This window comes from Mastigoproctus giganteus, chromosome 8, assembly GCF_048544385.1.
Source record: "Mastigoproctus giganteus isolate SK-2022 chromosome 8, ASM4854438v1, whole genome shotgun sequence".
In the NCBI taxonomy this organism is placed as follows: domain Eukaryota; kingdom Metazoa; phylum Arthropoda; class Arachnida; order Uropygi; family Thelyphonidae; genus Mastigoproctus; species Mastigoproctus giganteus.
This window is the reverse complement of record NC_143582.1, coordinates 10,761,459-10,773,383: the sequence shown is the minus strand read 5'-3', so window position 1 is coordinate 10,773,383 and position 11,925 is coordinate 10,761,459. Positions and strand designations below refer to the sequence as shown.

General features: G+C 37.9%; 1 protein-coding gene across 1 annotated transcript in view; it reads left to right on the top strand.

Moving 5' to 3' along the window:
• The first annotated feature begins 8,709 nt into the window (after positions 1-8,709).
• LOC150081243 (protein eva-1-like) overlaps positions 8,710-11,925 on the top strand; it is a 124,439-nt gene continuing 121,223 nt past the window's right edge. The window contains exon 1 of the mRNA XM_090378982.1: positions 8,710-8,786. Within this exon, the coding sequence (XP_090235108.1) occupies positions 8,735-8,786 (52 nt within the window). The 5' untranslated portion in view covers positions 8,710-8,734. The remainder of the gene's footprint in view (positions 8,787-11,925) is intronic.

Genomic DNA, 11,925 nt, shown 5'->3' with positions numbered 1-11,925 from the left:
ACAACAGCAGATGGAAGTTTGTTCCTACAATCAACCGCCCGCTGGATGAAGGCAAACTTCCGCATATCTGTCCTTCAACCACTTTCCTCATTTTGAATTTATGCCTCCTCATGTGTTTAGTCTGAGCAAGATGAAGAATTCCATTAGACTTGAGCTTACTCACTCCATTCAAAGCCATAAACACCTCAATCAGATCATCTCTTACCTAGTCTCCAGACGCTGCAATTTACAATGCTGAAGTCTTTCCAGGAAGACCGTCCTTCTATTACCTTCACAAATCTTGTTGCCCTTCTCTGCATCAGTTCCAGATGATCTACAACCTTCCTAAAATGAGGCCTCCAGTTCAGTATACAGTACGCAATCCACAGAGGTACAGAGTCCATCGATAACTACTCTCTGTCTTCTCGCACTCAATCTTCTCTTTATTCTTAGCAGTAACTTGCCCTTAATACCACACTGCTCCAGTTTGTACAGCAGTCTTTTATGTGCAACAGTATCAAAAGCCTTCCTGAAATCCACTTATAGGATTTCAAAATTATTTTTTGCATCCAGTTGCTTTGTGGCTACATCGTTGTATCTAATCAAAATTTTTAGACAAGATTTCCCATTAACAAGCCTATGCTGTGTCTGAAGTATAATTTCCGCTTTGTCTAGATGGTCCTGCATTAATTATTTAACCAGTGACTCCATTATTTTTTCTGGAACAGAAGCTAAGCTGACAGGTCTAATTGCTCGCGTCACGTATTGATCCTCCTTTGTGAATTTGGGATTATTTGCACATCTCCAATCCAGAGGGACCTCCCATGAATCTAAAGATGTTGTCATAATTATGGCTATGGTTTGTTTACTTCCTTTGGTGAAACCTTTAATATAATTGGATATATTTTATGTTAAGTTTCAAAAATTTCTCTTCAACTTTCCTCTCAGTTATCGCAAAATCATTTAGCTTCCTGTTAGATTTTGGTGAACTTCTGACATTCCCCTCCCTGAGGAAGTTCACATGAGTAAATGTAGGTGAAAAATACATATTCAGTTTGTCAGCAACCTGTGCAGGATCATCAACAGTTAAACCATCCGCATAAGTTGACCAATGTGATTCAACCCCTAGCTTCTACTGTTAATATAAGTAAAGAATTCTTTGCTACTTTTTCTTTGCATTCTTTGCCAGACTTTTCATAATGTGCCTTGGCTTACCTAACCTTCATCATGATTTGACTGCAGGCTAATTTATATCTACCATAGGCTTCTGTATCACGTGATGATTTACATGCATTCCATGCATTTTTATTCTCAGCCACTGGTCTCATCAGTTCATCTGACATCCATTTAGGTCTACTCCTGGAGCGGTATTTCCTAGTTGGTCGAAAAGCCTAGTAGCTTCTGCGATACTTCCCCTCAGGGCAATTATCCCAGAAGCGATAAAAACTGATGACTAACCACATCAGCAGTCATCAGTTCTTACTCTCAGTTATGCTAACCCAGCCCGTGCATTCACTTGTTCTATGATGATCCAACAGCAAGGCTTGATATACCTGACACCTTGCTTTACAGGCTGCTCTAATAGAAGCAATGGATGAACCACTTTCACCTCGGCTGTTTTTAATTTGTTAGTCTGTGTGCCCCAAGGCTAACAGTTTTCCGACCCACCTAACACTGCTTTGGAGCAACAGCAAAGCTGTAAAAAATTCAACCCCATGAGACTTCCACAGACTCTCCATTGCCGAATTCATTGATGAGGCTCTCAACACGTACTTCTTCCTAACAAGTCTTCCAAATTCAATCCTAACTCGCGACTTTTTACCAGTATTGCTCTGTACTTGTTAAGTAAGGCTTCAGAGCTCCTACTCTTAATATTATTAGTATTAATATTACGTTTTGTGCCCTTAAAAGATGATATCTGCTCTACAACGTAATCTAATTTTGCCCCTGGCAGACATACCCTAGTTCTCTTCCACCTAACCTTTTTGTACAACATTTTTTCCCATTTCCTTGACAATAAAGTCACCAAGATTAACTACTGCTGTGGTAACGACTGAGATCGACATTGTGTTGCTTGATGCACAAGTGTGAGCTCTGGTTAAGTTGTGCAGCAGAGAGCTTGATGCCCTCACTCACTTTAATTCCTTCGAGGACATCCAACCTATTCCACAAGTTTTTTTTTTTTTTTTGCTGTAAAAAGCCAAACAGCTTTGTACACTAGAGGAGTGCTAATTTGCATCTGGTTGCGCAAGTCAAAGCGATAAAGTAGCAGCTATGGGACATAATAAAGATATCACGGAGTTTCACCAGGGACTGATTGTTGGAGCTCATGCTTCGGGTGCTTCCATATCTTATCGGTTACTCACTGCCCACTGTAGTTAAGGTGTACAAAGAATGGTGTCGAACGGGTCAAACCACCTCCAACTGACAGAACTGTACAGGATTACGCAGAGTGGATGTTCGTGGTGAGCGAAGGATGTAACACGTTGTACAGCCTCAACACCAGGTCACTGTGCGTCAATTGACATCGCAATACACTATGTGGAATCCACGAACAATATCCCAAAGGACGTTGCGGCGCACACTCAGACATATGGGGTTCTACAGTAGACGACCCAAGTCACACCCTCTCCTCACTGCTGATCGTCGTATGTGTGTGGGTGTGGCTAAAGCAACACGATTCCGTGGAACCCATTGTGCATGGTGCCCGCTATCCAGGCAGACGGCGTTGGTTTCTTAATATGAATTTCTGGCAAGAACTAGGCTCCATGGTACGTTTCGACTAACGTTTCATTGGTAAGGTTTAAAAAAAAAAACAACTAAAACTTTAGTTGTTTTTTTTACTGAACACTTTAGTTCAGGAAACTAAACTGTTTCCTGAACTAAATACCCCGGGTTCCGGAAAAAATACTTGCTATCTACGCCTGAAACTAACTAACTCAGCCACAGAGTCAAAACAAGCCCATAAAAGTTCCTCACTTCATCGACGGGATTCGAATCCGGTGTGAGAAGGACGGTGTTGATACCACTGTACTACCGCGCCCACTGGTGACGTCTACCGTGAGCTTTTAGGAGACAATGTGCATTCTGTCATGTTGCATTTATTTCGGGACAGAAACGAGATCTTCCGAGACGATAATGCGCCGTGTCATCGGGGCCGCACTGTGCTCAAATGGTTTAAGAACACAGTGAAGATATCACCCATTTCGAATGGCCTCCAAATTCGCCTGACAATCCAATTGAACACCTGTGTGATGTTTTGGAATGGGAAGTTAGGCGTATGGACATGCAAGCGTCATCTGTTCTGACACTGTGGAAAGCCTTGCAGGCTGTATAGGGATCTACAGCCTTGAATGGCTGTAGATCCCTATGGACTTCTTCAGACATCTAATGAAGTTAATGCCTAGGTAAATAGCATCTGTTAATCCCTGCGAACGGTCGCCTAACATGGTATTACGTAGGTGGTGGTTATAATTCAGTGATCACTCAGTGTACATATGATTAAAACTTTCGAGCTAAACCTTACAATTCTACTACTACGCACTACTACCCTACTATTTACGCGGTACGATATTCGCGCCAAATGGTCGATACAAAACATCTCCGAATATTAAGTTGACTAGTAGCAAATTACAAAATCTTTAGCTAAATTTCAAAATAAGCCTGTGAACGTGATTGGAACTATTAAACTGTTTACTGAACATAATTTAATATGTTAATTCAGCCAAAACAGGGCAAAATTTTCCAAAAGGACTTATCCATTTCAAGGAGCTCAAAATTCTTCGTTTGCTTCTTTCGTAGCCTCGAATCAAAATCCTGAATTTATTCAAACTACCCACTTCTACAATACCACACGGAGTCTGTTCCAACAATCAACCACTCGTTGACTGAAGGCAAACCTCCAGACATCTATCCTGCAAATCTTTCCTCAAGTTGAATTTATGCTCCTCATATGTGTAGTCCGAGCAAGAGGAAGAATGGCACCAGCCTTGCCTTTACTCAATCCATTCAGAGGCTTAAACACCTCAGCTAGATCTCCTCTCAGGTGCCTAATCTCCAGAAGCTACATTTGCAGTACTGAATCCTTTCTTGGTGAAAAGCACCCTTTTGTTCTCTTCTCCACTCACATTGCCTTTCTCTGCCCTGTTCCATCAGATCTACATCCTTCCTAAAATGAGGCCTCCAAACCCATATGCACTACTCAAGATGTGTGTGTGCCATGACCATTGCTTTATACAATTGGATAATCATCTCCTTTAACAAAATCCCAGGAGCTGTCCTGGCAGCCTGTCCGCACTGTTCATAGAACTTAATATGTGACTTCACAATTATCCCCAGGTCTTTTTCATTTTCCATTATCCTGGGTGTAGTACCACATAGTTGGTACATTAATCTGGGATTACTGCTTTCCACATTCAGCATCTCGCATTTGTCAATGTTAAACTTCAACTGTCACTTTTCAGCCCATCTGCCTAATTTTTGTAGATCTTGTTGCGTAGTCTATCCTGATTTCTCTGCAAACTGAGATATTCACCTTGATATGCCTTCATTAATATCATTAATAAATATAGAAAACAACAATGAGTCCCGCATTGAACTGTGGGGGTCCATTAATAACCACTCTCAGTCTTCTCCAACTCGATCATCCCTTTATCCATAACAGCAATTTGTCCTTAATGCTACACTGGTCCAATTTGTGCACCAATCTTTTACATGCAACAGTATCAAATGCTTTTCTGAATTCTACGATTCGCTTGTTTTTGTAGGGTTTTTCCTGTCCAAACATGTTCTGACATGTTTTATTTTCCTGCATTCATGCGAAAAAAATTAATATTAAACAAATGGTGGTGGATGAACAGGGCTGTTTGAAAAGTAAGATACCATATTTGTAGGAAAGTACATTTGCTCGTTTAACAATGAAACGACTCATACTTTTCGATGAATTCATACGATCTTATTAGAGGACACTTTTACAGCAATCTGCAACAAGAAGAAAACAAATTACATGATTCATGCCACGTTTCGTTATTGGTCAAGGCATGATTTATCTCCAAGATTTATAATTTCACTTCATAAACAGCCCTCTTATAAACACATGATCAATAGGTATGATCCTATCCACTCAATAGGTGGGGCTGTGGTCTATTTTCGTTTTTATTTTGCGCATATTCATAAAATGACGCTTTGCAAGGGTGTGGAAATCGTATATTGGCCATTGAGTTCAAACGTACAAAGGTCATATAAAATTACGCTCTTTACTTATTGGTTACACGGCCTTCGTGGGTAGCACAGTTAGTAGGAGGGCCATCCTCCGGGTTGAAAAGACCTGAGTTCGAGTCCCGTCTATATGGCGAGGAATTTTTATGGACTTTTTTCACAACGCTGCTCAGTTAATTGGTCTCAAACGATGGTGTCATGGTTTTTCCTCCTGGAAAGTCAGGTTTTTCGTCCAGCAAAAACAGAAACTCGATTTCAGAACCAATTTACAGACACTACACATGGAGCAATATGGCCTTAGTCGCTGATGATTCTAAAATAATACTACAACAACATATTGGCTACACCTCAGGACACATTCAACTAATGACCTTTAAGAGAATATTATGTTCGCAAACCGACCTTTATTTGCCCGAAGGTAATAAACGAACAAAAGCTAACCCGAAAAGCTGAATTAAGCTTCGTTTAACTTTTCAAAGTTCAACGTAATTTAGCTTTTCAATGGAAAACTTAATTGCATAGTTAAGCTAAAAATCAATAATCATTTCAGAAACATAATGCCCGTTTCCAGCTATTTATATAAACCCACAAATCGATTGAAACTCGAATTGTTCTTTATCATCTATCGTAATTAGTAATTAAATAAAACTGCAAATGTGTTTTATATTTTATCACAACCAATCTATTGAGGAAATAACGCATAGAGCCCAAAGAGATTGTCCTGTGTTTAATATCTACTAATCTCTGAAATTTGCAGATCCAACAATATCTAATTGAATAAAATTGCTATTTTAGATGTAAGGTCCCATGATAATTAGATTAATCGGAAAGAAGGGAGAAATTAAATCCTCGGAGCCAATGCAATAATTATGTTTTCGATTTCTTCTTTCTTTCACCATTGGCTCATTTATAACTTCCGAGAGAGAGAGAGAGAGTATCTAATGACACAATCAAAACAAGACCCTGATTATTACAGCTTCAATAAGGCTTGCAACTGCGAAGGCAGAATGGGAGTATTGGCGTGTATTTACTATCGATGAGTGTGCTGGACTGTTGATTAGAATACCTGAATACTTCCATTATTCATCTCACGTAAAATTTAATTTTTGATCACGTGACTACAGTCAGTCCAGATGCTTTTGTGCATCTCCTCTTACTCTGTACAAGAAATAAATTGGAAACAATTAGCGTTAGCTGTTTCTTCATCCATAAAGGGGCGAAGGCACTCGTTGAGCAATTTCATCTTCAATCTTTCCTCCCCATCCACTGTCTCCTTCGCTTGCCCTATGCCAACCCGGGGAGCAGTTTCTAACGACGTGTAAATGAATGACTCTGCTTTTTCCCCTTCGAGATATAAATATTTGCCCTTGGAGTGGGAGGATCTTTTTGGAAGAGGTCTAAATTATTGTTGCAATGTGCTTTTGTTCGCAGATGGCGCTTTAAATAAATAAATATTCGTCAAAGATAAAAATAACTTTGAATTTCTTCTAGGCGTGTTGGTGAGGGTAGAAATGGGTAGTTCTTTTTTTTCCACGTAGTGTCTAACAGAAAGACATTACGCTTGCTATTATTACTTACCAGCCAGAAAAGACTGTTGGAGTATCTGATGGCATTATATAAATTATATTATATTTATAATATCATATAATGCTTTTAAACTCTCTTAGACCTATTTGAAATAATTCGGGAAATACTTCTTGAAAGGAAGCAGAAAATGTTTCTGAAATTCTTCATCCTTCAACAGTAACAGGTCATTTACGCATATTTCGGGATGAAACTAAGGAATAATTCACAAAAAAAACCGTTTAATCTCTGCTTACTGCCAACTAACCTCAGAATGCAAGGGACTTTAAGAAATTCCTCCAGTCGTTGATGGGATTTGAACCAGGAGCAATTCCAAACAACTGACTAGTGGCGAAAGATCTACGCTGTCAGTAAAGTCATGTATTTCCATTTTAAGTATTTGAAACGATGTTTCCTCTTAAAATACTAAAAACTACACTCAATATCTCCATATCATGCAAACTTTAAATTGCCTTAGCACAAAAATAATGCTCTCAAATATGGGATGCTGTTTATATGGCAACGTCTTTATATGATATTTGTATAAACAAATTGTTATCAAAAATATTATCGTTATAGTAATCATCATGCATATGATCCTCTAGTGTAGCAGGTGCGGGTTATTTTTACAAAATCCTATTTCTGTATTTAAGTCCTTTTAAAGTACCAAAGGACGGAAGAGTATCTTGAAGCAGTGAGAAAGAAGAACACGTAAGGGGATTATTAAAATCTTCGTCTTTGTTTTTAAATTCCTTTTACGAGATAATATTTCTTCTTCAGATCATTATACCCACTGACAGCTATTCTCCAGAGAGTTATTAGAAGTACGCTTTAAGAAACGCTGTTCCAAAGAAAATAAATCCAAATCATTAATCTTCTTCAATACTTAATATGATGAAAATTGGCCCAATTTTTTCCTACTCGTATCTAAACAGTAAAAAAAAGATATCCTGAGAAAATTTAGGTAATAAAGTTAGCCGAATTAATAGATAGGGGTTGTTGTGGATTTGTTGTTTGATTTATTGGGCACTTAAAATGTAAAACCTGTAGAATACTTTGCATTCTTATTGCATTTCGGGAGGAAACCCACACATTTTGAATAATTCCACTTTCCTTCCACCACACCAAACTGAAGTTAACCAAATTAATGGTATGTTTGTGCCTAAATCCTTTATCGTTTGTCTTCTTTGATACGTACTTTGCATTTCGCAGGGTTTTTATTACCAGAATGTTTATTCTTCTAGAATGTAGGTGTGCTAGCATTATCCACAGACCAGCTCACTAAAGAGGGCGCTAAAGCTATAAGCCCTGTGGCTGAAAATGAAAGAGCGAAAAGATAAAAAAAAGAAAAAAAAAAAGGAAATAAAAAAGCTAGTGTAAGCGTTTGTTATTGTGTTGCAAGAGCAGATCGAAGAAACTGCGCATAAACATTGCTATAAAAGACACGAACGCGATGTGGCTACCATTAGAATTGATCGTGACATACATATTGCTAGCGTCATGAAAGCCTAAATGTGTCAGAAGCACTTTCTCAAATAAATATTGCAATGATTCTAATTCTAGGAAATAAACTCATGGAAAGACAAAAGAAAAAATCTCAGAAATATAAAGCTGGAGATTACTACCACATACAGTTTTTCTTATTTTTATATTTAATTAATTGAATACTGTCGAAATGCTGTAAACAATGCAGCCAGAATATGCCTGCTAATTCAGACATAATTTTTCCCTCATTATTTCGATTTAATATATTTATATTTAATTATTATATTTTTTTAAATGTATTTTATTTATATAATTAATAAATATTTAAATAAAATAGTACCGTTACATATTTGCCAATTGGGGGCGTTATAGTTAAAGTATTTCAGCGAGTTATTCGTTTGGAATTCTCCTCGTGCGTGATGTCAGTTAATACGTCATCATCAACTTTCTAATAATAATAATGGCAGTTTCTGTTCAGATATGATAGCTTATGCAATTTGCCATGTTCTGCTGGTTATTACAACAACAGGTGCATATGAAAGGTGAGCGTGATAATTATAAATGAACTATAACGGAATTATTTACTTAAATCACCGGTTTATTCGTTACAAAGTCACGAATAATTTTTGTTACGAATAAATCACTGAATTATTTGCCATAATGGCAAACAGCCTATTTAGCACACAAAATGGACAAAAATGTAATATTTAAAACGATTTATTCGTTACAAAGACGATTATTATTATTATTTTTTTAAAATTAGGTTAAATGAATTACAGAAAAAATAACGTAAAACAAACTGTTACTAACACTGTTTACAGGAAAGTAGAGTTAGGGCTAGGCTAAACTAATCGATTACTTCTACTTCAACGCTTTTTGCTGGCTGGATACAATTCAGGCAAACCGCCAGAAGGTATAATTCAGAGTAAGCGAAGTAGACTTTATTTTACAGAAATGCTTCAATTAACTGGTACACAAATCAACTGAAATGCAAGCAATTAATTTTTTTTGTTTCGTAATAAAAGCCATGGTTGTACGTATTGCTATCCAAACATCCTGGATCATCGGTTAATATGGCAACCGCGTAATACTAGGCAGACTAAAGCAAACTATGGTGGTTGCTGTGTGGTCTACCACTTATTAAGGAAATTATGTTTGATAATAAATTTTAGATACATAAATATATTCTTAACGGGTGTGGGCTGGGGATTTTTACGAGTTGGTGCATTGGATAAGACACTGTTAATTAACATGTTACGAAGATAAGAAAGCGCAGCCATTAATAAAAAAAAAAGAAGAAGATATCATAGCTACCCTTTCGGTACAGACTTCACCCTAAATTTATTGTATTAAATAACGTACACTGGTTATAATAAATTACGTTTATGGTTGTAAACGTCGTGGTAGACTTACATTTCTCAAAAGTAGCTGAACGTTAACGAGATCTCTACAACACTGCCCCCTTCTGGCCGATTGATTATGACAGCATTTTTCTAGAAAATAATGTTATTCTTAAAGGAGATTTTATTTTAAAATTTCATCCTCGATAATTTAAATGTCTGCATAATCATGCGTAATCTCCAAGAATGCGATTATCCGCTATTTTGATCACCTTCATTCCTATTAATCATACATGCATCGGGACAACCAACAGATTATAATATTTTAATCCATCGGATTACACAGTATAAAGTTAGCAACTACGATGTAGATAATTGTGGAAAACGGTCTACCCAGTTAAGAGAACTGGTGAAGGGAGAGGTACTATTGATTAAACATGAAAGCAGGTAGATAAATGATGTGGTTACCATAGTTACCCTTGCCCCGGATTAGAAGAGCCTAGTTACAAGATTCGCTTTGCAAAGTTATCATCTAAAGCCCTTTTAGATGTTGAAGGTAGGCCAGCAACGTCCAGTATCTGTTTATTAAATAGGGGATTGTCGTTGGATTGCTTTCTGTATCAGTGGAATGTGCTGGTGCATGAAGATACGCTAATCTAGCAGTACATAATGAACTCGTTTCTAAAGCGAATTGTACCGATTTCTGTGAAGTCGTCCTATTTTTTTGGCAGGTAGTGTACGTAAAAGAGGTATTCACGGTTCATTAACCCTGTATAATATGAAATCGCGACGAGGTGTACAGCCTTTTGAAGAAAAAATCCTTTTAAAAGTATTAACTGTTTTTTCTGAAAATTTTTCTTCTTAAAAAAAAATAGAAAAGAAAAAAAAATACTTCACTTCAAATAGACCGACCGTTGGAGAATTATCTTTAAAAATTAGCAATTCTTCGTTGTAAAGAGAACTCACTGGGGAATGAGTTACTCATTGCGAAACGATGTATCATGATCAAGGGAATTTTTTTTCCCCTCCTTACCTAACAGATCTTTATTCATCTGTTAAGAAAGAAATCAGAGCTTGAGTGCAATTAAGAATCTTACTAAGAGATTTAAGGCTCAAAGATTCCTTGAAACGCACTCTCCTAATGTTCTAAGGGGACTGATCGTATGATAAAGATTTATCAGCAGTCTATTGATGTTTACCCTATCGTGTTTTAAGCTCCATGAGTTCATTACCGGGCTTAATCTTTGCTTTATAGTCAATTTGATCCTTTATCAGCCAAAGGGGAATTGAACCAACGCCTGTTGAGAGAGGGGTGGGGGAGTGAAAAACTCCCCTCATTTACGCAGAGAGAGTAAATATAAGAAATATTTATTTGCTCCATTATATTTATTTTGGAATTGGAACTGGGTTGTTTATGGTAAGTGGTAAGGCAACTAAGTGCTTGAGGCGTCAACGCTGGCCAAAAAAAGAACCTTTATTCAGCATCCAATCGGACCTTTGTTTCGAATAATAGCAAGTGTAATGTGGCATGGCTTCTGTAAGGTGGTTTAGTGAAATTTGGTTTAATTCTAACCATTCTTCTATCAAAATATCGCCTAGCTGAGTCAAAGTTGGACTTCGTTGCTGAAGAGCTCTCTCTCGAGTATGTCCCACGTATTCTTAATAGGATTTAGATCAGGTGAACGTGGAGCCAGGGAAGATTGTGGAAATCCGTGTTTTCACCGAACCATTCTTGAACGATTCTGGCACGATGCTCTGTTGCATGGTTATCCATGAAGTGGCCATCACCTTCGGGGATAAAAGTAACATTGCAGGGTGCAGTTGATCTGATACAAAATTATTCGGGTACTCCCGAAATGACTTTCGACCTTCCACTGGTATCAACGGACCCAGTCCGTGCCAACAAAATATTCTCCATACCATGATACCACCTTCAGATCCTTGAGTTGTCTTAATAAGGCAAGCAGGGCCATCGCTTTTTGAGGTTGTCGCCACAGTCTCTGTCTGCCATTAGCGCAAAACAGTGTTTCGTGATTCTTCTGACCACATGACTTTCTTCCATCGTTCCACTGTCCAATCACGACGTTCTGGGCACGACTGCAAGCGGATTTTTCTGTTTTCCTCTAAAACAAGTGGCCTTCCAATAGGCAGGCGACTGCCAATACCCAATTTCTTTAATTCCATGCGCATGGTGTGGTTGAAACAAGGCAGTTCTATGCTTGGTTGAATTTAGATGTTATTTGGTGCACACTGGATTTCCTATTTTTCTGTACAATCGTCCTTAGAGTACGACCGCTTTGCATTGAAGTATTGTTTTTCTGTGGAAGGACCACTTGCTTTC